The 25,580-nt window shown below is 44.5% G+C and overlaps 1 protein-coding gene across 1 annotated transcript; it reads left to right on the top strand.

The window, feature by feature from the left end:
• Positions 1-24,835, top strand: ETFA (electron transfer flavoprotein subunit alpha). The gene is made up of 12 exons (XM_015830206.1): positions 1-86; positions 5,629-5,778; positions 6,769-6,850; positions 6,979-7,061; positions 9,294-9,393; positions 10,896-11,006; positions 11,165-11,266; positions 13,132-13,200; positions 13,685-13,767; positions 19,129-19,194; positions 22,855-22,935; positions 24,567-24,835. Exons 1-12 carry the CDS (start codon positions 36-38, stop codon positions 24,600-24,602), a joined length of 1,014 nt encoding a protein of 337 aa, XP_015685692.1. The 5' UTR covers positions 1-35; the 3' UTR covers positions 24,603-24,835.
• The last annotated feature ends 745 nt before the right edge of the window (positions 24,836-25,580 follow it).

Here is a 25,580-nt window from a genome sequence, read left to right on the forward strand (position 1 = left end):
AGGAGGAAGAAGGCTCGCCGTCGAGGGTCGCCGCCATGACCGCGCTCCGGGGCTTCCTCAGGGCGCAGCGCCTGGGGCGGAGAGCGGTGAGTACCGGCTGCAGACAGGGACCCGGCCTTCCTGCCGGCCAGCCCTGCAGGGTAGGCCGGCCGCACCCCCAAGGGCAAAGGTCACGCGAGGGAATCAAGGCCACGCTTCCCTGGGTGGGAGGGGCTCCTGCGGGGTGGGGACCTTGAAGCCCCTCCCTCTCCTCTGCCGTCCCTGCAGGGTAGGACGTGGCTGGCAATGTCATTTAAAAAGGGGGCTTTGGGGGCGGGAACAAACACAGACACGCCCCTCTCAGCTGGAACCCCCCTCCCCAAACCTTTTGACCTCCTCCTTGCAAAATGTGGGTGCCCCCTCTGGCCCCTTGGCTGCCTAAAGTGGGGTCAGGCAGGGGGTCCCTCTCTGCGCCCAGGTCAGGGGTCTTGGGGGCACCCAAGGGGGGGAACGGAATGGGCCACTTTCACATGGCCCCCCCTTTTTGGGGGGGGGCATGTGCCCAGGTGTCCCAAAAGTGCTTTTTTTTTCAAGAGGCAACTGGACTTTCTTGGTTTTTCCTTTGAAGAGGTTTCGCTTCTCATCCAAGAAGCTTCCTCCGCTCTGACCGAAGACTGAGTCAGAACTGAAGAAGCTTCTTGGATGAGAGGTGAAAGGTCTTCAAAGAAAAACAAAGACAGTCCAGTTGCCTCTTGGAAAAAAGTACCTTTGGGACAACCAGGACCTGGATGACTTGACAATCTCCGTAGACATCTGCCCAGGTGGCTTCCGATACTGGGGGGGGAGGGGGTTTCCTGAGAATCAGACGTGGATCTCCCCCCCCAAAAAAACACCCCTCAATCCTCTTTGAAGAACTGCAGCCCTTTGGAGGACCCAGATTGGGGATTTTATGGCTTTGATTTGTTGATTTATCTTTCAATAGTTGGATTATGTTCCATTGGGTTATTTTGGGCTCCTAGTGACCGCATCTATTGATTTTTCCCTTTATTATTTACGTTTATGTATTTTTATTTATTTGGTACACTTATATACATTTGCTAAACTATACCCTATCCAGTTGTGGAACGGCGTACAAATTTTGAGTGGTGTTTCCTGCCACTCAAGGCTCTTGTGGAATGTTCCTGGCCCGTCCCTGGCATGTCAACCTTTATGCTGGTTATTCTGGGCCGGCTTTCATGGCTGGGGAGGGGTGTCAATCGAGCAGGGATGGGGCTGAATGACCCTGGCCCAGTTTTCAGGTGTCTTCGCAGCTCATGCGATAGTCCGCAAAGGAGCTTGCTCTGCCTCTGAAGATGCCAGCCACAGCTGCCCGCAAAACCCTTCAGCTCCAAAGCTCTTCGCTTTGTCGTGGTGTCATTGACAACGACATCAGAAATGTTGTGATGTTGTCATGCAAAGGACAGAAGTGAGGTGCCCTGACTGGGTCTTGGCTGGGTCTTCAAGGCGCCTGAAGGCAGGACAAGAAGCAATGGGTGGAAACTAATCAAGGAGAGAAGCAACCTAGAACTAAGGAGAAACTTCCTGACAGTGAGAACAATTAACCAGTGGAACAACCTGCCTCCAGAAGTGGTGAATGCTCCAACACTGGAAGTTTTAAAGAAGAGACTGGACAGCTATTTGTCTGAAATGGTATAGGGTTTCCTGCCTAAGCAGGGGGTTGGACTAGATGACCTCCAAGGTCCCTTCCAACTTTATTATTATTATTGTAGCCTTTCTGCAGGTTGCCAGTTTGCGGAAATTGGTTGTGTACCCTCCCGAGTCGGTGTTCTTAGAAGTGGGAGAGACAACTTACCTTTGATTCTGAATTAGAGGCCCCTTTTGAAACTGAGGGGTTTTTTTTGCTGATAGGCATGAAATTTACAAAACTGGAGAGCACCATCTGTTAGCTTAAGACCTAGGACAACAAGCTGTCTGTTGGGCTGTAGAAGTTGAAAAAAGTTGGTAGGGCGTCAAGAACAGCAGCCCTGCAATTGTAGGAATTCAGATTCAAACATTCCCCTCCTCAAATGTTTATCCTCTGCTTGAATAGGTCTTACAGAGTGTATCTGCTGGACTTTTAAACCGAGATTTCTCAAACTGGGCTTGGCAGGATTGCGTGGCAGGTACACAGCAGGAAAAAACTAAAGTTCCCTCAATACAGTTCATTTTTCTCTCACTAGATCAGGAGTTTGGGGAATTTGAAAAGTTTTTAAAACCCCAGCTTGAAGACACCCCCCCTTCCCCTTCCCCGGGAATTAGCTCTATACATTTGAATAGAGCAATCTTGCTTCCACTGTGTGTTTATACATTTCCAACAAAGTAGCCATCAAAGTGTCACTGAGGTGAATTACACGGCACTCAAGCTTTCATTAAAAACCCTGCCTGTGGATGTTCCCTCCCACAGTTTGCATCAGTGCCCATGTGCAAAAGCCGGCCAGGCGGGAATGCCAGCCACATCAAAGAGACTCTTGGTAGGGAGGGTGAAATAGTGAAGGAGGTAGCAGAGCCTGTTGGTGAAGTTTTGCTTGGTGAAGCCATCCTGGGTGGGGAAACTATACATTTTGTACAAGAAAAAATTGTGCAGCGAGAAAATTGTGCTTTCTGGAGGGCTTCTCAGTTAATGGTTGACTGGAATCCCTCCCACCACTGGACAGGACTCCATCTTCCCACCTCCTGGCTGGGTTCCTACTAGGTCAGGGGTAGGCAACCTTGGCTCTTTTATGACTCGTGGACAGCTGATTCAGGAATTCTGGGAGTTGAAGTCCACGAGTCATAAAAGAGCCAAGGTTGCCTACCCCTGTACTAGGTCAAAAGTGGATCGACTTTCAAAGACAGGAAAGTTGGAATAGGAAAGAGAAGAAACCATCCTTTTAAGAAGACTTTGAATGTATTTATATGCTCTGCTTTTTAAGGAAGGACTTGGAAAGATATCAAAAATCACGCTTTTAAAAAAAATCTTAAAAACAGAGCCTGGCACGACTGACAACAATACGAATACTGTGTATGGGAGCAAGAATGCTCCTATGAATGCGTGGCCCAGATAAAGGTAATCCAAGGCAAACAATACAGAAGGTATTCAGGGAAAGAGGTGGCAAGCAGCTGGTCCAACTCTCTTTACACAAAGGTAGAAAAATCACTTCAAGGGGAAATGTCTACTGGCAATTCTTGACTTACAGCCGTTCACTTAGGGATCATTCAAAGTTACAACGGCACTGAAAAAAGTGACTTTTTTTTTCACACAAGCGTTGCAGTGTCCCTGCGGTCACGCGATTAAAATTCAGACACTTGGCAACTGATTCAGATTTATGACGGTTGCAGCGTCCCCGGGGTCATGTTGATCCCCTTTGGCGACCTTCTGACAAGCAAAGTCAACAAGGGAACCAGATTCACTTAACAACCAGGTTACTAACTCATCAACTACAGTGATTCACCTAACAACTGAGGCAAGGTTGTAAATCGGGGCAACAAAGGTCTCACTTAACAACAGAAAATTTGGGTTCAACTGTGATCTTAAGTTGAGGAGAAGGCACGGCTCCAGAAAAGTGGCATTCTACCCTGGGTGTTTATTAATAAATAAACAACACATCCTCTCCAGCAAAGCCTGGATTGACTTTTCAAGTAGCTCTTAGTCCTGCTGGAAAACTTAAGCATCCCAACTTTCAGCAGTTACAGCATATTTCCCTTTGTGACAGGACTATAAATTGAAGCAAATATGGGCATTTTGCCACGAAGCCATAGATTCATTCTTCAGGCAGTGCCCTGCGGCCTTGTAACTTTTTCTGGAAAATGACGGATGGAGCCTAATCAAAAATACGTTCTTTTTGATGTACATTGGAAATAAGTCATTTCTTCCTGGTAATTCACTTCAAATGATTTAAAAATCCTTTTACACGTTTGGATGATTTAATACCCTTAAGTTGAAACATGAAGCACCCTGCAGGAATCGGTGCTGTTCTTCCTACCAGTCGGCCTTAAATCACGGATCACATCATCCAGAGCACTTTCATAACTTGGAGATCTTACTGCAATCATTTTTATGTTGAGCTTGTAATGAAGCAACTGTAAAAAAAGTAGTCATGAATTTGCAGTGAACTTTAAAGGGAAAAAAAAATCTAATAAATTGGAGGATTGGTTCTAACCGGGGAAATAAACAGCAGGGAATGTCTTTGGCTTTGCTAATTCGGAGAAGACTGAAGATTTAAACTAAGAGGTGTATGTGACATATGACCACAATTGAGCTCAAAATTTCTGTTGCTAATTGAAATTAACTGAATTTTGCCCCGTTTTACGACCTTTCTTGCCACAGTCGTTAAGTGAATAACACGGTCGTGAAGCGAATCTTGCTTCCCCTTCAACTTTGCTTGTCAGAAGATCACAAAAGGGGATCACGTGACTCTGGGACACCGCAACCTCATAAACATGAATCAGTTGCCAAGAGTCTGAATTTTGATCCTGTGTCCGTGGCGATGCTGCAACAGCCGTAAATATGAAATACGGTCATAAGTTATTCCTTAGTGCTGTTGTAACTTCGAACAGTCACTAAATGCACCGTTGTAAATCAAGGACTATCTTAATAATATTCTTGTCTCCACTGTTACGTATCCTCCAGTTATTTTTGGCATGGTATTTCATAGATTAAGAAGCACTGTGGCATCGTGGTTAAGGTGATGGATTAGGAACAAGGAGATACAAATTCTGATTGTCCTTTAGGTATGGACGATGCTTAGGTGAATTTTGGCCTGGCGTTTCCCCCCCTTAATAATAATAATAAAGTTGGAAGGGATCTTGGAGGTCATCTAGTCCAACCTCCTGCTCAGGCAGGAAACCCTGTACCATTTCAGACAAATGGATGTCCAGTCTCTTCTTAAAAACTTCCATTGTTGCAGCATTCACCGCTTCTGGAGGCAGGTTGTTCCACTGGTTAATTGTCCTCACTGTTAGGAAGTTTCTCCTTAGTTCTAGGTTGCTTCTCTCCTTGATTAGTTTCCATCCGTTGCTTCTTGTCCTGCCTTCAGGCGCTTTGGGGAATAGCTTGACTCCCTCTTCTTTGGGGCAGCCCCTGAGATATTGGAAGACTGCTATCATGTCCCCCCTCGTCTTTCTCTTCAATTAAACTAAACATACCCAATTCCAGCAACTGTTCCTTATATGTTTTAGCCTCCAGTCCTCTGATCATCTTTGTTGCTCTTCTTTGTACTCTACCTAGAGTCTCAATATAAATTGAGATGTTGAAAACACTTATGTATTAACTCATACTATTAGCATGGTGGATTATGCTACAGCAACCTTCCATGGTTCATAACCGTAATCACCCTGCAGTGGATTGATTTGGGATGATGGAAATGATGTAAAAGATACCAAAGATATTGGGGTATGGAAAAGCCTTCACAAATAGATTCTGGCAGAAAGCAGTAGATCTTGTTTTAAGCTTGTAAATGCTGAGCATACAAGCATCTGTCTACAAAACAATTGCAGCTATTGATGAGACAAAGCAATAAATGAATGCTAAAATCTGCAGCGTATCTTATTTGTCTGTGCAGAATTTCAGATATTTTTGTGTTAATCAAACTGCTTTTTTTTCCTCTCTCCCTTCTTTATCTTCTTTTCCAGATTTTGTTACTTCACCGGTTTCAGAGTACACTAGTAATTGCTGAGCACGCCAATGAGACCCTGACACCAATTACTTTGAACACCATTACTGCGGCAAAACGACTTGGGGGTGAAGTGTCCTGTTTAGTAGCGGGGACCAGTTGTGAAAAGGTTAAAAAAAAAGGGGGGGCTGACACAGGGAGTTGGTGTTGTTGATAGCTTGCTGATGTAAATGCTAATTAGTTTTGATGTGAGTTTTTTTCAAAGTTAAGTACAGAAATTTAAAAAAATAATAATGTTGGAGTTGTCTTAAGATATCTGAGTAGGACTGAAAGAATTAAGAATATCCAAGCTCTAATTCAATGTTTTTCAACCTTGAGAACTTCAACTCCCAGAATTCCCTAGCCATCATGGAATTCTGGGAGTTGAAGTCCACGTGTCTTAAAGTTGAGAAAATGCTCTTAATTACAGTTCTGCATCCCCCCATGTAATTATTTTTTCGCCAGCATCATTTTCTCGCGGGAAAAAAAAAGTTCTTGCAAAGTTGAAATTGATTGATTGAACTTTTTAGTCCCACCCAGTCTGCCGTTACCACTGCAGCCACGCCCACCCAATGGGCCACGCCCACCCAATGGGCCACACCCACCCAATGGGCCACACCCACCCAGCACTCGATGATGCATAAATGGGTTTTGGGTTGCAGTTTGGGCACTCAGTCTCTAAAAGGCAACCTAGACTAGGGGTAGGCAACCTTGGCTCCTTCTTGACTTGTGGACTTCAACTCCCAGAATTCCTGAGCCAGCATGGGGGAGCTATGGCCCCTTCATGACTTGTGGACTTCAATTCCCAGAATTCCTGGGCTAGCATGGCTGGCTCAGGAATTCTGGGAGTTGAAGTCCACAAGTCATAAAAGAGCCAAGATTGCCTACCCCTGCCCTGGACCTTGGCAATTCTTGAGATGTATGGACTTCAGTTCCCAGAATTCCCTAGCTGGCCCGGCCGACTGGCTGGAAAACTCTGAGACTTGAAGTCCACACAAATACTACAATACAAATAATAATCAAACACTGTACAAATAGTAATCTAACATTCCAGATGTTGGAGACAGCTGCGAATTCTGGGAATTGGGGATGACTGACGTCATAGTCTTACTTCTCACAGGTGGCACAAGAGCTGAGCAAAATACCTGGAGTTTCCAAGGTGCTTTTTGCCCAACACGATGCATATAAAGGACTTCTGGCTGGTGAGTCTTTTTTTTTTTTTCCAGGCGAATTTTGCATTAAGATTCTTTGCAATCTGTCTTCTCCCCCCTCCCTCCCCAAAGAAGAAAAAAAACAACATTGCTCCGGCCATTATATTTTTTTTCTGCAGAGGAGCTGACACCGCTGATTTTGGAAACTCAGAAACAGTTCAGTTACACGCACATCTGTGCCGGAGCATCTGCCTTTGGGAAGGTGAGCATCTTTTAAATTATCCAGGAATCCGTTCCTCTAAAGCAGGGCTTTTCAACCTTCTCACCCATTGTACCACTTTTAGGATATGGCAATATCCAAGTACCACTAGTCACCTAGCAAAGTGTCAAAAACTTGATGACCCCCCCCCCAAAAAAGGAAAAATGTGATAAAGTACAGGTAGTCCTCGACTTACAACAGTTCGCTTAGTGACTGTTCAAAGTTACAATGGCACTGAAAAAAGTGCCCCCCACGCCACAGCCGAGCAAGACACCTGCCTGCCCGCCCGGCGGCGCTCTTCCTCCTGTCCGAGGTTTCCATTGTTATGAGCATTTCTGTTGAGGATTGGCAGTGGGGGTGGGGTAGGGGGGTGTTTGGTTTTTATTCCCCCCGTCTGCTGGGTGGTTGCAGCAGGTTTTGGTCACTTCACATGACCCTGGGACACTGTGACCGTCATAAATATGAATCAGTTGCCAAGCATCTGAATGTAAATCACAAGACCCTGGAGAGGCTGCAACATTCCAGCTGATCCTGGCGCTTCTTCTGGGCTCAGCAGAAGCACCAGGATCAGCACCGAGCTCCAGCTGGAGCCTGGCGCTGATCCTGGTGCTTCCACTGAGCCCTGATAGCCCTGCAGCTCCAGCCATCTCTCGCTCAGGCTTCTGTGGTGCTGCCACCGGTTCAGCTCATTCCCCTCCCACTCCCCCTTTTCTAGGATGGCCGCGTACCACCTGCCAGGTGCCAATGTACCACAGGTGGTACCCATACCACTGGTTGAAAAGCCCTGCTCTAAAGACATTGAACCACTGCAGGGGTCTTGAAACTTGGCCCTTTTATGACTTGTGGACTTCAACTCCCAGAATTCCTCAGCCAGGCACGGGTGCCTGGCTGAGGAATTCTGAGAGTTGAAGTCCACAAGTCATAAAAGGGCCAAGTTTCAAGACCCCTGAACCACTACATACAGGTAGTCCTCAACTTTATGACTGTAATTAAGTTCTGGCAATTTTGGTTGTAGCCCATAAACTGTCGTAAAGCAGGTCATTGGGTGACCAGGCCTGATTTTACAACCTTTGAGCAAACTCAGCGGCTGTTTGGTGTGGGGTATATTGTTGCCGAAACCTGAAATACACATAGTCTTCGACTTAACAACCATAAGCTCTGTTTCTAAGCAAGATAGTGGTTGCATTTTCCCTCATCTTATGACCTTTCTTGCCACAGTTGTTAAGTGAATCACGCAGTCATTAAACAAATCTGACTTCCCCTGTTGACTTTGCTTGTCATCATCATAACTTTGGAACTAGGTTGTAAATAAATTTCAGAGGGTCCTTTATAGTTTTAAATGGTTGTTAAGCAAGCAGCAGTAAGTTAAGGACGACCTGTAAATTGTTGTTGTTAGTTGCGAAGTCGTGTCCGACCCATCGCGACCCCATGGACAACGTTCCTCCAGGCCTTCCTGTCCTCTACCATCTTCTGGAGTCCATTGAAGCTCACGCCTCCTGCTTCAGTGACTCCATCCAGCCACCTCATTCTCTGTTGTCCCCTTCTTCTCTTGCCCTCCATCTTTCCCAGCATCAGGCTCTTCTCCAGTGAGTCCTTCCTTCTCATTAGGTGGCCAAAGTACCTGAGTTTCAACTTCAGGATCTGGCCTTCTAAAGAGCAGGGGTTGATCTCCTCCTCGGGGTTGATCTCCTCTAGGACTGACCGGTTGGATCGCATTGCAGTCCAGGGGACTCTCAGGAGCCTTCTCCAGCACCAGAGTTCAAAGGCCTCCATTCTTTGTCACTCAGCCTTTCTTATGGTCCAACTTTCACATCCATATATTGCAACTGGGAAAACCATGGCCTTGACTATACACACTTTTGTTGGCAGGGTGATGTCTCTGAGTTTTAGTATGCTGTCTAGATTTGCCATAGCTTTCCTCCCCAGGAAAGATTTCTTGGCTGCAGTCCCCATCTGCGGTGATCTTGGAGCCCAGGAAGATAAAATCTGTCACTACCTCCATTTCTTCCCCATCTATTTGCCAGGAATTGAGAGGGCCGGATGGCCCTCCCAAAATATTGCATATGCTTTCAATCCATCAACCTTGCCTCATTTTAATGGAGTTTGTGTCACACCGAAGCCCTAAATATGCTTCTTTAAATGTATCTTTAATTTTCCGGGTAGAATTCTGAACCGCTGCTTAGTTTTGTCTGGAGGTTGCCGAGTTGTGACTGTCGGTGTATTTTTAATGTTTAGAATCTCCTTCCCAGAGTGGCAGCTAAGTTGGATGTTGCTCCTATCTCAGATGTCACTGAAATCAAGTCCGCCGATACTTTTGTGAGGACTATTTATGCAGGTGAGATTTGCAGGCCTATTCTGGTCTACCTGTGACACACACACACACACATGCACCGAAGTTCAAAAAAAGGGAACTGTAGGATCTGTGGAAACAAAAACGATTTTTCCGACACAGCTAATGGGATCCTTCCCAGCCCTCTAGGATTGTTGCTGGGTGTTCTGGGCAACCAGAGAGAGCTTCTTAATTAACCAAATCTGCCTTGCATTCTTGTTAATGCACTTCTGATCAGATTTTGCCAACCCTCAGCCATCCGGCTTGATCCCCTTTCTTTCACGGGGGTGGCATTAGTTCGGATTTCAGCAGTCCGTAGGGTTATTTTTCTTGGTTAGGAGGACATTGATACAATTATTTGTAATATTTAATTGACTTCCCCTAATTATTGTGCAGCCCAAATACTTGTCTAGCCTCATTACGTTTATCTGATCCCCCTAATGCAATTTGGACATGGAAACATGAGCTTTTATGTCGTTTTAAATTTGTCATGGCAGACTCCCTTTTTCCTTTGGTCAGTGCTGTCTTGCCTTGGAGAGGGATGGATTGCATGGAGAGGCTTGAATGACGGTCTCATAATTTCCCTTTGAAAAATTGTTATGCTCTCTTCCTCCTTCCTCCTTTCCTCCTCTCCTTCCTCCTCCTCCTCCTCCTCCCTCCCTCCCCCTCCTCTCCCCCTGCTCTTCACCTTTCTCCTCTCCTTCCTCCCTCCCTCTTTCCTCGTCTCCCTCCTCCTCCTCCTCACCTTTCTCCTCTTCCTCCTCCTCCTCCCTCCCTCTCCCTCTTTCTTCTCCTCCTCCTCACCTTTCTCCTCTTCCTCCTCCTCCTCCCTCCCTCTCCCTCTTTCTTCNCTCCTCTTTCTCCTCCTCCTCCCTCCCTCTCCCTCTTCCTCCTCTTCCCCTCTTCCCCTTCCTCCTTCTCCTCCTCTTTCCCTCTGCCTCCTCTTTCTCTTCTCCCCCTGCTCTTCACCTTTCTCCTCTCCTTCCTCCTCCTCACCTTTCTCCTCTTTCTCCTCCTCCCTCCCTCCCCGTCTCCCTCCTCTTTCTCCTCTCCCCCTGCTCTTCACCTTTCTCCTCCTCCCTCCCTCCCCCTCTCCCTCTCCCTCCTCTTTCTCCTCTCCCCCTGCTCTTCACCTTTCTCCTCCTCTCCTTCCTCCTCCACCCCCCTCTCCATAAGCATTCTGCTTTGTGATTGTGGCTTGCAGGCCCTGTGTTCAGACAGTAGGTGCTTTTTTCATACAAAACCGCAACTGCAGACTCCTGCAAAAATTGCCCGGTTTCATTCTCCCGAATCAGTGGAGCCGTTCAGCTTCAGGAGGGAAGGAAAGAATTCTTACGCTAGAGGTGTCTCCTGGAAAAGTGGAAATGTCCATCTCTTGAGACTGCTTCTAAACCTTTTAAGTTTCGCTATCTGAAGTAGTTTTATCCCAGCAAGAGACAAGCCATGGTCTGGGTGCAGCTGTATTTGACCTTTTCCCCCCCCCTGGGTTTTGTGTTGTGTTGTGTCAGGCAACGCCCTGTGCACTGTGAAGTGCGAGGAGAAGATCAAGGTGCTTTCCATCCGGGGGACTTCCTTTGAGGCTGCCCCAGTGAGCGGAGGCAGCGCCACTGTCGAAAAAAGTGAGTGGGGTTTTTGGGGGGGCCTTCTTTTGCTTCGGATGCCGTTGGGTTAAAACATCTATTAAAATAAATACTGACATATTCAGCCTCTCTTAAGTATCAGGATTACTTTTTAATTAAATTGGTTATTAATTAAGGTGTCTTGTTAACATCAACAGTATCAGCCCCTGCACCTGTCGGCCAGTCGGAATGGATTGAGCAGAAGTTGACCAAAAGTGACCGGCCAGAACTTACTAGTGCAAAGGTGGTTGTATCAGGCGGTAAGTAATGATTAATCAAAGTTTATTCAGATTCAAAAGGGAGTCTGTATGCAGGTAGTTCTCGACTTACAGCCATTTAGTGGCCATTCAAATTTACAAAGGCCCTGAAAAAAGTGACTTATGACCATTGCCGGATCCCCCTGGTCAGCACACTGCTGGCTCATATCTAAGTGATTGTCCACTCGGAGTCCTAGTGGACAATCACTTAAATATTAGCTAGCAGTGTGCTGCAGCTGCCAAAAAGACCAACACAGTGCTGGGCTGCATTAACAGAGGGATAGAATCAAGATCACTTGAAGTGTTAATACCACTTTACAATGCCTTGGTAAGGCCACACTTGGAATACTGCATCCAGTTTTGGTCACCACGATGTAAAAAAGATGCTGAGACTAGAAAGAGTGCAGAGAAGAGCAACAAAGATGATTAGAGGACTGGAGGCTAAAGCATATAAGGAACAGCTGCTGGAATTGGGTATGTCTAGTTTAACGAAGAGAAGGACGAGGGGGGACATGTTAGCCGTGTTCCAGTATCTCAGGGGCTGCCCCAAAGAAGAGGGAGTCAAGCTATTCTCCAAAGCGCCTGAAGGCAGGACAAGAAGCAACGGATGGAAACTAATCAAGGAGAGAAGCAACCTAGAACTAAGGAGAAACTTCCTGACAGTGAGAACAATTAACCAGTGGAACCACCTGCCTCCAGAAGCAGTGAATGCTCCAATATGGAAGTTTTTAAGAAGAGACTGGACAGCCATTTGTCTGAAATGGTATAGGGTTTCCTGCCTGAGCAGGGGGTTGGACTAGATGACCTCCAAGGTCCCTTCCAACTTTATTATTATTATTATTATTATTATTATTATTATTATTATTATTATTATTATTATTATTATTATTAGTCAAAATTCAGATGCTTGGCAACTGACTCATATTTACGATGGTTGCTGTGTCCTGGCAGTCGTGTGATCCCCTTTTGTGACCTTCTGACAAGCCAAGTCAAGGGGGAAACCAGATTCAATTAACGATCGTGTTTCTAACTTAACGACCGCAGCGTTTCCTTTAACAATTGTGGCAGGAAAGATCTCAAAATGGGGCAAAATTCCCTGAACAGCTGTCTCGCTTAGCATCCTAAATTTTGGGCTCAATTGTGGTCTTAAGCCGAGGACTACCCGCATTTAAAAAACGGGGCATCCTGCCAAAACTCTGGCTTAGGAGCTTTCAGCCAGAGACAGAATAAAGGGAGTTGCAGTTTACCAAGTTGGAGGTGACATTAATCACCATAAACACCAACCTTTGACTTAACCATTGGTGAAGAGCTCTAATAAAAGTCTTAATTCCAAAACTGATCTGCTTTTCATTGGTCACAGTGGGTAGCAAATACTGTAAGGCTGTATTTCACTCAGTATCTCCACCTTCAAAGCAAGCAGTGAGATGTTGCCCTGCTTTCCTGCTAGAAAATTCTAGCCAAAGGGAGGACGGTCTGCCAAGATTTAAGTCCCGTTTCGACCCTGTGGATTTTGTTGAGCGGGGATAAGGAAATAAGCCGTTAATCCAGAAGCGACACTTACCTGTGAAAATAACCACAGCAAACGCCATGCAAATTCTTCTTGTTCCTTGGCTGGGGTGCATGGAGAAATGAAATCGGGCAGAAGAACTCGGAGTGTAGAATGGAAGAGCTGAGAGGGACTTAGAGAGCATCTAGTCCTACCCCCGGTCTGATGCAAAGAACCCAACATTCTCGCATCCCTGAGAGATAGCCATCCCACCTTTTTTTTTTTTCCTTTGAAAATCTCCAGTGTGAGAGTTCACAAACCCCTAAAGGAATCTATTGGACACTGGACTTTAACTGAACAGATTTAATTTCCTATTTTTAAGGGCGAGGCTTGAAGAGTGGCGAAAACTTCAAGCTGTTGTACGACCTGGCGGATCAGTTGCATGCTGCAGGTAAAAAGTGCTTTAGTCTTGCTTCTTTAAACAAACCAGGATTCATGTTACGTTGGTGATTGCTAGGTGTAGAGGCCGGTTCAAGGTTGGCCATTGCTAACTGACAGTTGGTTTGGATGCTGCTTTCTGTGTGGAGTCCTTGGTGCTCTTTGAGCTTGGTTGTTTACTTCCAGATGTTTCATGAGCCAACTAGATAACATCTGTTTGCGATGGTGATCATCATATACCGATGATGGGACCTAGTTGGGCCATGAAAGGTTTGCAAGCAAACAACCAAGTTTAGAGAGTGCCACAGTTCAAGTCTACGCTACAACTATTCTTTGCCTGGTCTTTGGAAGCCCTTTAGAACATGAGTCTTGTCAATCCAGGACAGCAGCGGGATCCAGAAGTGGAAATTGGCCAAATCGAGGAATCTTAACCTCAGGGAAGGGGACCAAGCGCTGCATGTTTTGTCTTCACATCAAACAATCTTTCTTGCTTGTAGTCGGTGCTTCCCGAGCGGCGGTTGATGCCGGCTTTGTCCCCAACGACATGCAAGTTGGACAGACGGGCAAAATTGTAGCACCGGTAAGTTTTGGAAAACGGAGTGGGTTGGGATGTCTGTAAGAGGAAAGAAACGTCGTGGCGTTTCCGTCATACGGCTATTTGCGACTGTCAGCTGCCTGAAGATAAGTGGATCTTAATTTGAATTGTTGTTGGAGAGGAGCTGTGCCTGTTGATGGATCAGGTGACCTGACGTGTCACCCTTGAGGTCACCTGGCCGAGTTCCTGCTGGTTGTAGCAGGGTGTCTCTGCGTTTGTGACTGTTTATATCAGGGGTAGTCAGCCTTGGCTCTTTTATGACTCGTGGGCTTCAACTCCCAGAATTCCTGAGCCAGCTGAGCTGGCTCAGGAATTCTGGGAGTTGAAGTCCACGAGTCATAAAAGAGCCAAGGCTGACTACCCCTGGTTTATATCAATGTTTTTCATCTTTTAAGATGTGTGGACTTCAACTCCCGGAATTCCCCAGCCAGCATGCATGAATTTGGGAAGCTGAAACCCATCCGCCCTGGCTGGGAAAATTATAGGAGTTGAAGTCCACACATTTCTTAGTTTCTCAAGGCGTCCAACCTTGGCAATTTTCAAAGCGGTGGACTTTTAACTCCGGGAATTCATGGCTGGCCGGGGAATTCTGAGCGTTGACGTCCACATCTCTTGAAGTTGCCAAGGTTGAGAAACAGCCCCTTGGGGGGACGATTCTTCGGAACAGGACATTCCGATCTAAACAACACGGGTTGGTTTGTTGACTTGAAGACACTTGTGAAAGAAAAACATCCAATTCAACAGGGATGCTTCTTTTTGAAAAGCTTTTATTATAGATGTAAAGCTTAAGGCTTGACTCGGCGCCAGGAAAATAAGTGATCCTCAGTTTACAACTTGGAGCTGGCATCGTGATCCTCAGAGAACCGGGATTGCACTGCTTTATGGATCTCTGTTTTGTTTGTGGAACTGTCACCTGTGGATTAGCTCCCCTTCCAGGCTATTAGCCGGTGAAAAAAATCAGCGGCGATGGAAGGAGAAAGGCCTTATTCATAGCCACACNGCGCCAGGAAAATAAGTGATCCTCAGTTTACAACTTGGAGCTGGCATCGTGATCCTCAGAGAACCGGGATTGCACTGCTTTATGGATCTCTGTTTTGTTTGTGGAACTGTCACCTGTGGATTAGCTCCCCTTCCAGGCTATTAGCCGGTGAAAAAAATCAGCGGCGATGGAAGGAGAAAGGCCTTATTCATAGCCACACCATCCTGAAGGGTGCTTTGTGTGTGTGTGTCTCACAGCTGCTGATGTCAATGCGTCACTCCTCCTAATAGGAAATGGAAGTGGTGAGTGACCAGGTTATCAGAGAAACAATAGACCAGTGGTTCTCAACCTGTGGGTCGGGACCCCATTTGGGGTCGATCGGCCATTTCACGGGGGTCGCCAAACAAGGCTGTCCGCCATTTTTTTTGTCTGCCATTTTTTTTGTCCGCCATTTTTTCCCCCTTTTCCGGTGGGTGCCTTACCTCCCTTGGGCTGGGCCAGCTGGTGGTCGGCCTGCTCCGTCTCTGCCGCTTGCCAGCTACGCCTCGGCCGGCGCAGGGGGCGGAGCCACGCATGTGCGGCGCTCCCGGGCAGGGAAAGTCCTCGACTTACGACCGGTTGGGTAGTCCTCGACTTACGACCGGTTTAGTCCTCGACTTACGACCGGTTTAGTCCTCGACTTACGACCGGTTGGGGTCGCGGCATTAAAAAGGTTGAGAACCACTGCAATAGACCCATCTTCAGTGCTCTTGGAAGCAACTCTGTTTTTTTTTAAAAAAAAAAAGATGCATAAAATGCCACGTCAGGGACTAGAAACGGAGCCTTGTGAAGCAAGATTGACAGGAGAGGACCTATTTCTCCTTGAGATCCTGTGAGGAATGTGATGGCTTCAAGGACCGGTCAGGCCATCAGGGAGAAGGCGGCCAAGAACGGCTTTCTGTGGTTCTTGGAAGAAGGGAGGGTAGCTGAGAGGACAGGAATCTCCCAGGGTCAGGGGGGGAAAAGCCCTAAGAATAAGAGGTCACCAGGGCAGCCAATGATGATGGGAGTTACGGTCTCCCTTTCACTGAACGTCTTCAAGCAGAAGCTGGAGAGCCATTATCCATCACGGGTGCTTTACAAGTAGACCTCGTCTTATAACCGTTCATTTAGTGACCGTTGGAAGTTACAGCGACAGTGCAAAAATTAACTTAGGACCATTTTCAACGACACTGAAAAAAAGTAACTTAGGACCGTTTTTCGCACTTACGACCATTGTAGCATCCCTGCAGTTACGTGATCAAAATCAGGTGCTTGGCAACTGACCCGTATTTACGACGGTTGCAGTGTCCCGGGGGTCACACGGTCCTCTTTTACGACCTTCTGACAAGCAGAATGAAGGGGGGGGAAGCCACTTAACAAGCGTGTGACTAAATTAACATCTGCGGTGGTTTGGTTAACGAATGTGGCCGGGAAGATTGTAAAATGGGGCAAAATTCACTTAACAACGTTGGGCTGGTTGTAAGTCAAGGACTACCTGTTCTTTAGATTTCTACACAGACCCGGAAGCCTCTCTGGGTCCTTCCAACTCTTTGATTCCTATGAAGTGCAAAGAGTTGAGGATGCATGTCGTTGCCCCATTTCCTTTGCCCTCAGCTCAGCGAAGACTGAACCAGGAGGGTCACATGTGTGTGTGTGTGTGTGAGAGAGAGAGAGAGTGAGTGAGAGAGAGAGAGAGAGAGAGAGAGAGAGAGAGAGAGAGAGAGAGAGAGAGAGAGAGAGAGAGAATTGCACAGCTGGCTGGAATGTTGACCCAGCTTTGAGTCAAGGGTTTATTTGCAAACCCCAATTGTTAGATTGCTGGTCAGCACTGAAGCAGTTCTCTGTTGTTGGATGTTTCTGCTCTACTTGTGTTGAATGCCAAGGCGTTTTGCTGAGAGAAAATGTTTTCTAATGTTGGTTTGAACTCCACTAGAAGTTGGTTTGCACTTTTGATGCCCACCTGAATGCTCTCTGGAGGTCTAGACTCTAGATGTATCTTCCAGGTCATTTGGATATCCAGGGGTTGCACTTAAAATGAGTTCAGCCAGCGAGGACAGGATATGCAGTCTCTCTTCTTTCCATCTGGATTTTCCTGCTGGGTGACTTTTAAAAAAATCAGGATTTAGGTTAAAATGTATTGTTTGCTTTAAAAATTAGTTAACATTGTTATTAAGACTTCTTTCTAATGCAACTTTTTCTTTTTTTTCTTTTGCATATTTTCTTATTTTGCATCCAGGTTTTTGTACCCAAGTTGAGTTTTTCAAACCAGTGTTTTGAGTTGTGCGTTAGTAACGGATATTGTGGAGAGCAATTTCACACGCTTAATAACTTGCATTTTGCACTAAAATTTCCGCAGAGATGCAGATCGCTTCAAAGCTGCTTCTATTTCACTGAGCCCTGACTTTTAAAATGTACAGTGAATCTCACTGTATCGGGTTATTTTTAATCATCAGACTACCCCCCCCCCGGTAAACCGGTACTGTTGATTAAAATGGGGGGGGGAATTTGGTTTCGATTAAGACATTGTTTATGCCTTTTGAAAGCTTTCAAGGTACAACTTCAAAGCATTGTTTTGTCCTGTTATCCAGGACAAAATTTTTTAGACTCTTTCCCCACCCTGTGAATAAGTTTTAAGACTGACAGCCTTGTTCGGGCTGCATTATCTGACAACGGCTTTTAAGTCCAAGAGTTCTCAAATTGATGCTCTGCTCCTTGGGGATTGATGCAGAAACATTAAATTGTACTAAAATATTCATATGAGAGTGCATTTGGCTGAAAGCAATTGATGTGTGTTTCCCAGGAGAACAAAGCAAAAAAAAAAAAACGGGAATTTTGACGTCCCGGGACGTGAGTTCGCTTGTGGGGTCCGTCCGCAGTAGTGCACAGGGTCGACTAGTTTCCGGGAGATTCAAGAATTTCACTTTTCATAATCCCTACTTTTTACGAACTGGTTCGCCTGAGAAATCCTTGTACTTTAATGAGACACCAACCCTAGCATACTTCAGTCATGTCATAACTTTTATTAATATTTGTAGCTCAGGGTTGAACTGTGGGGTCCTTGGTGCTCTCTGAGCTTGGTGGTTTTCTTGTGGACATTTCATTACCAAACTAGGTAACATCCTCAGAGCTAGAAGAAAGTTGGGTTTGCAGGGAAAAGGAGGAGGAGGAGGACTGTGGGGTCCTTGGTGCTCTCTGAGCTTGGTGGTTTTTTTTGCAAACATCTCATGACCCAGCCAGGTAACATCCTCAGGGCTAGAAGGGAGTGGGGTTTGCGAAGATGAAGACAATTGTGGCATCTTTCTGAACTTCGTTGTTTGTTTGCAGATGTTTCATTACCCAATTAAGTAACCAATGCAGGTGAGAGGGGTGATTTGGGGTTTTCTCCCTATTAATTACCTAGCATAGAGACCTAGAAATAAACCACATTTCACACATTCAAAAGAGACAAAAATAACAGAACAGAGAAAGAAAAAGACCGGAACACATCCTCTCTAGCAGTTTACGCCCAGATAAGCAGAGATTAACACCAGACAAACAATGAAGCAGAAAGCAATACCCAAATCAAGGAACTACCAAGGAGGAAATCACACTCTCCATACACTGGCAGGACACACTGTGTATATAAGCAGGAGGCAAACCACCCACTCATCGCACTGATGTTATTACCTGGTTGGGTAATAAAAAACCACCCAGCTCAGAGAGCACCAAGGACCCCACAGTATTGAAAAAAGAAAAAAAATTACAGCTAAATTGCTTTTAATCAATTTTCTGCATGGCAACCTGAGCTTTTCCCATTTCTTCCTCCCCTCTCCTGTTACATCTGCCTGGAAAATCTGTTCTGATTTGGTTTGTATCCAGATCAGAGACGTATTCTGATTCGGGAACAAATCACCCCAAACCAGCTGTTCTAGGCACAGAACAGCTGGTGCACAGGCCACTTTGCAAACCCTGTTTGGAAGCAATCCCACGCACAAGGGAATAAGCAATAAGTAATCAGCACAGTTTCTTACTATAGGATTGTGCTGAAAGCTTCCAGCAAATAAATTTGTTGCTATGTTGTTTCATGACTTTACTAAATACGCAGCTGAACGATGCCCCTTTTTGAGGTCATTGATTCTAGCATCTACGCTAATGACACACATTTTAAGGATGTTCATATTTGTTCAGAAAACTTGCCCTAGAAGTACTATATGGATCACAAACGTGGATACGCAACCTAGCTTCTTCCCAGTGCTGTCTCTGAAATTGGAGGTAGATAGCCAACATAATACTTCTGCAGTATTTTGCAGATTTTTTTTCCCACAAGCTTAAATGTTTTTAAAATATTGTGTTTTTTTCCCACACAGGAATTATATATCGCTGTAGGAATATCTGGAGCCATTCAGCATCTAGCTGGAATGAAAGACAGCAAGGTACAGTACAAGATTTCTGTGTGTTGCTACGAGGAGTTGATAATTTCTGCTTTCAAAATGGGTTTTTGTCGTAGTTGTTACTGACAACGCAAAATCTAAAGGAGCCCAGACGAATTCTATTCCGAAAATAGTTACAAATAACTCACATAACGTTCAAGCAGTTCATAGGCAAGCACATTAATAGAGCCTATATCCCTTTAAGTCCTTGATTGCCAAACCTGGAACCTTTAGTGAGAAACAAACTTGAGTTTTTAATGTGAACATAAAAGTAGAATCCATAGACTCGTTTCATTTTCATATATTTCAGACTGTGAGGCATGAATTCATGCATGACGATGTACAATCTGAATTATGGATTTACTATTGCGCAAAGTAAAAAGCGTCTTTGAATATTCCACAGTTTATTCACTCAGATGGAAACCTATTATAAAATGATAAAAGCTTTAAAAACTTAACTCGTTAGTACCCATGTTAACGCGTATTGGCTTCTGATCCAACCGGACTTGTGGTGCCAATGAAAAAATGTACTATTTTAAAAAAAAATCTTGCCTTTTTAGGCAGCAATTTCAAAAGGTGATTCTCTCCCACCCACCCGTTTCCCTTGAAGCTATATAAAAGTATATGAGGCTGTATAAAACTATAAAGGAGTGGTGTGTTTATCGAAAATACTTTTTTCCCCACTCCTTTTTCTCTTTGAAATAATGAGGAATCAGATTCTTCCCCCCCCCACAGACACTTTCTTGCAGAAATACTTTTAAGGAGCCCCGAATTAGCGCAAGAGAATGCTGTTATTTCCTGTTTGGTTTAAATAGCAATATTTAAGTAGCAAACTATTGCTCATTCAGGACACATTTTAATATAACAACCTTTGAAGGAGATTGTTTAGTACAGTGTTTCTCAACCTTGACAATTTTAAGGCATGTGGACTTCAACTCCCAGAATTCCACAGCCAGCAATGCTGGCTGTGGAATTCTGGGAGTTGAAGTCCACATGCCTTAAAATTGTCAAGGTTGAGAAACACTGGTTTAGTACAACAGTTCAAGTAGTTACTCTTCAAAGTTACATCGGCACTGAAAAATGTGACTTAGGACCCTTTTTCATAGTTACGACCTTTGCAGCATCCTCATGATCACGTGATCAAAATTGGGATGCTTGGCAACTGACTCGTACTTATGACGGTCACAGTTTCCTGGGGATCATGTGATCTCTTTTTGCAACCTTCTGACAAGCAAATTGGGGAAGCCAGATTCACTTAATAACCGTGTTAACTAACTTAATAGCTGCAGTGTGATTCACTTAACAATTGTGGTAGGAAAGGTTGTAAAATGAGGCAAAATTCACTTAACACAGACATGTCACACTCGCAATGTCATGTGACGTCGCGCAACGTATCGGGACAGTTTTGCCATTGCCGGCAATGGGGTGGCCACGGCTTCCGGATGACACGTCCGGCCCGTGGGCCAGCAGTTTGACACCCCTGACTTAACAGCTGTCTTGACTAGCAACAGAAATTTTGAGATTGTGGTCGTAAAATGAGGACTATCTGTAACATTCCAGTGCATTTTACTTGTGGATTATTCCCAATGCAAGACATCTGTTCCCAGGAATCTAAATGCGGAAATATTTAAACGTAATCCTACGTTTACCTGAGATTAAACATCGCTGATCAGAATAAAATCCACTTCTGAGTGGACCAGGGTTTCCTTGAAAATTGATCCTGCTCTAAAATTGGCAAATAAAAAGATCCGAAATTCATATCCTCTATTTCCTCGAAGTGATATTAGCTAAAAGCTACCAATATATTTTATTAAATTGTAAAAATGGAACGAGCATTTTAAGTGTTAGGTAAGTGCTGAAATAGTAAATGCTTCAGTTTGATAGAGATGTGTGATTTAGATTAAGCTGCACGCAGTAAAAGTAATAAGCGATCCAGATATGGTAATAAAGGTGTAGGATATGTGGTGTTGTAAATTCCATTCCAAAATGGAGGCACTTGTATCAGTAATGATAAATTGATTTGTGTCAATAAAGTCAAGCCGTTTCAAGGTGTATGAAGCGATTCTATCAACCCCCTCTTATTTTAGATTTTTGCAAAAGCGTTCCGGTTATAGGAGAACATTTTCATTTTTACTGTCTTCGGCAGTGAACAGAAAAATCAGCTTGACTTAAATTGATTTGGGCTCAGAAGTTGACTTCAACTTATAGTTCATTAATTCAAATTATTGACTAGACTGGATCAAATTATTATCGGTTTTTATGCTGTCAGTGCTATGCTGTTAGTGCAGTGGTTCTCAACCTTTTTAATGCCGCGACCCCAACCGGTCGTAAGTCGAGGACTAAACCAGTTGTAAGTCGAGGACTAAACCGGTCGTAAGTCGAGGACTTTCCCTGCTCGGGAGCGCCGCGCATGTGTGGTTCCGCCCCCTGTGCCGGCCAAGGCATAGCTGGCAAGCGGCAGAGACGGAGCAGGCCGACCACCAGCTGGCCCAGCCCAAGGGAGGTAAGGCACCGGCCAGAAAAGGGGGGAAAAATGGCGGACAGCCTTGCTTGGCGACCCCCATGAAATGGTCGACCCACAGGTTGAGAACCACTGTGTTAGTATGATCTCTATTTAGATGGCTATTTAAACTCTTAACACAGATTTTCTAGAACCCAAACTTCTATTTCACTTCAATTTGACCTGTGCTCTTACCTCTGTGCTTAGAAAAATTAAAAGATACTGTCTTTACTCAAACAAATAATGTTTATTTAAAAGGGTTTGAAAAGAACTCTCTGTAATCACATTAGCTGTCTCTTCAGTGGCTTTTCCCCCACGCTAGGAAATATCAGCCATTATGAAGAATTTTGTAGGGAATCCCCTAGAGCGTTCTGCAAGTAAAATGTATTATTTACTTCACTTACAACAGTAGAAAATGGGTTTTGTAGAGGGTGGACCCCTCCCTTCCTTATCTTATGAATGCTAGGCTAAATAGACCATGATAGTGGTCTGTCAACCTTGTCGTCTTTAAGAGGGGTAGACTTCAATTCCCAAAATTCCCCAGCCAGCATGGCTAACTGGGGAATTCTGGGAATTGGAAGACCTCTCTTAAAGTTGCAAAGTTTGGCAAAAATTGCCAGCAGCAGATCATCTGTAGCTCTGAGTTTGCAATTTTTACAACTTCTGAGTAGAGTTACTCATTGTGATCAATTTCTAAGCTTTAGCTCCTTAAGACTATAATTTGGGATATGAATATAAGTCAGGCATTAGGAACACCCCAGAAAAATCTTATTCATTACTATTAAGCTGAGCAATTTGGATTTATTTATTTATTTTTGGATGCTTGCAATATACCCCCACTAGGATAAAAGTGAAAGTCAAGATGAGTCTACAATGCAGACATTCTTGCTTCAAGGATAATAGGTCTCCTCCTGGGTTTCAGAGAAAGTAGCACACAAGCCAGAACGTTTTGACGTTCACCTACGTAGGCATTCATGAAAAAAGGTTTTCCCTTCACTTAATTTTTGAACTTCCGCTTTGTGAACAGTGGAAGAGAACTCCTTTTGGGTCAGCTGTTGTATTTCTGCCAATAGCAGCAAAGCCATGCATAATACTGTAGTGTCTATAGACTACCCAGTAAATAACCCGTTTTCTCTAAATCGCCCCATTTCGTTCTCTTACAGACCATAGTCGCTATCAACAAAGACCCTGAAGCGCCCATATTCCAAGTTGCAGATTATGGCATAGTAGCTGACCTGTTCAAGGTGAGTCTTGCTTGCAGAGGAACCAACTTGAGCATGTTCCTCTTCTTGACGGTAAGGGTGGAAGTTGAATTAGACTTTGAACCTGACTTGAGGCATTTAGTCTTCCTTGTTCGGCGTGGAAGTTCTTGTCTCTGTCTACAGCAGGGGCCTTCAAACTTGGCCCTTGTATGACTTGTGGACTTCAACTCCCAGAATTCCTCAGCCAGGCACGCTGGCTGAGGAATTCTGGGAGTTGAAGTCCACAAGTCAGCAAAGGGCCAAGTTTGAAGACCCCTGGTCTACAGCACTGGATTTCCTGACAATATTTCAAGCCATAGAAAGCTTCATCCACCAAAGATTATCAATTTTTGACCTCCAGTTTTGATAGCAGGCACACGTGTAAATACAACAATTGACTTCTGACGAGCCCAATAATCTAGTGCACGGTAGACCGCATTCTTTTTCAAGAATATGAAGATGTATCTCGATACAAGTGCAAGAGACCAAGCTGGATGAGATTGCTATAAAACATGGTTGTTGAAGACTTGGAAAAACTCTTACCCAGAGAACATTGATCGATATTATTAGGACTTTTTAAAGACTGGCCTGCAAGGAAGCAAGAGATTACCTATATATGCTCTTATAGCAAGTTATTGTGGGATCCTTGGTGGTTTCTGAGGTTGGTCGTTTTTTTTCAGACATTTCATGACCCAACTAGGGAACATCATCAAGGCGTTGCACTGTCAAGATGGCAGCCACAATGATGTGATGGCCACTCCGCCTGATGGCATGCAACACGCATAAAAAGTTGCGGGAGCTTTGGGTTTACCATTGTGGCCTCCATCTTGCTTCTCCCCCCCCCTCATTATGCCCTGCGGACCCTCCCCACAAGGAGAGAAGACAGTCTGAATTTAATGCTGTTCCTTGGTGATTGCCTGCCAGCTTGGCAGTAAACACAGGCCTTTTAATAAGCTGGAGACAAAGTGACATTCGGAAGAAACAAGATGTAGACAATTTCCTTAATAAATTTTGTACGACCACATTATTTCCACTTAATGGAAATGTAGCTCTCTTAAATAATTGAGAGGCTATATTCATCAGACGGTGAGTTCAGCTGGGATCTCTCCAAGCGAGGGCCTCCTTACGGCGTCTGGAAAGATAAAGGTAATGGATATTTTACACAAGCAGTTTGCACAAGAGCTCAGGTGTAACCGGTAAGGAATATGCCACCTGTTCTCATCCTTCGACGCTCTTTGGATGACAACAAGGAATCACCTAGCTGCCTGGCAGTTTGGCCTTGGCAGTTCCACCATCAGGAGCCATTCCTTGGCACCAATTTCTACAAATAGTGGGGGGTTTTTTCCCCCAGTTGACTGCTTTCAAAAGTTAAAATCTTTGTTTAAAATAGCTTCCTGTGGTCAAAAAAATGAAAAACTGAAACTGAAATATATCAGCATGTTAGTTGATTGGCAGTCCAGGTTTACACATCTTGTAAGTTTTGCTACTATGATTTTTTTTAAAACTGAATTCAAATGTTTAGTTGCTTCCAATGATGATAAATAAGCATCTCTTTTACATTGATTAGAGTTGGATAAACATCTGTTGCCTGTTGTTATTTGGCTGATAGTAAGCTTGTTTTGTTTTGCTTCCAGGTTGTTCCCGAGCTGACGACAGCATTAAAAAAATAAAAGCTACTCCATGTTTGGGAAGGAATGAGTATCTCTTTGACAGAGAGAAACTATTTTTAAGCAGTTTAAATTATGTTTTATCAAACCAGAAATGTAAAAATTGCCCCAAAAGTGCCAATAACGATCTTGCAATACACCAATTTTAGCCCTTTTCATTTCCATTTGGCTTCGTTATTTTCTGAACTCTTTTTCTAATTCTCTAATAAACATACATCTGCTGTATTTTGTATTATATCAGGCTGTGGAAATTCCTTGTATTATTCTACAGTGTGACCATTAAGAATTGATATTGACTTAATAATTGAGTCGGAAGGGACCTTGGAAGTCATCTAGTCCAACACCCTGCTCAGGCAGGAAACCCTATACCGTTTCAGACAAATGGCTGTCCAGTCTCTTCTTAAAAACCTCCAGTGTTGGAGCATTCACAAGTTCTGGAGTCAGGTTGTTCTAATTGTTCTGTCAGGAAATTTCTAATGTTGCTTCTCTCCTTGGTTAGTTTCCATCCATTTCTTCTTGTCCTGCTTTGGAGAATAGCTTGACTCCCTCTTCTTTGTGGCAGCCCCTGAGATGTTGGAACACTGCATTATGTCACTCCTAATCCTTCTCTTCATTAAACTAGATATATCCAATTCCTGCAACTTTACTTACCAAAGGAAGGGGGCTATGGCATAATTGGGGGGGGGGGGAAACTAGCATGTATCCAAAATCCAAAAGGATCCAAAATCAACCTATGAATGGCCTGTTTTGGGGTCTACTACCAGTTACCATTGGCAGTAGATTTATGCCCAGGTTTCTGAGTGTAAATGGATTTTTGGAGGTAGACATTTCTCCATTGTGATCTCAATTTGGGAGGTACAATGTTCTAAATCCCTCTAACCAGAGGTTCTGGGAATTAAACAGCTCTTATAATTTAGACAAATGTTATGGCCGAAGTTACTCCGTGTGGAAATGACTGATTGTTTTTGAAGTTCATACACA

Source organism: Protobothrops mucrosquamatus, unplaced genomic scaffold (assembly GCF_001527695.2).
Source record: "Protobothrops mucrosquamatus isolate PMUCROS unplaced genomic scaffold, P.Mucros_1.0 scaffold_242, whole genome shotgun sequence".
Classification (NCBI taxonomy): domain Eukaryota; kingdom Metazoa; phylum Chordata; class Lepidosauria; order Squamata; family Viperidae; genus Protobothrops; species Protobothrops mucrosquamatus.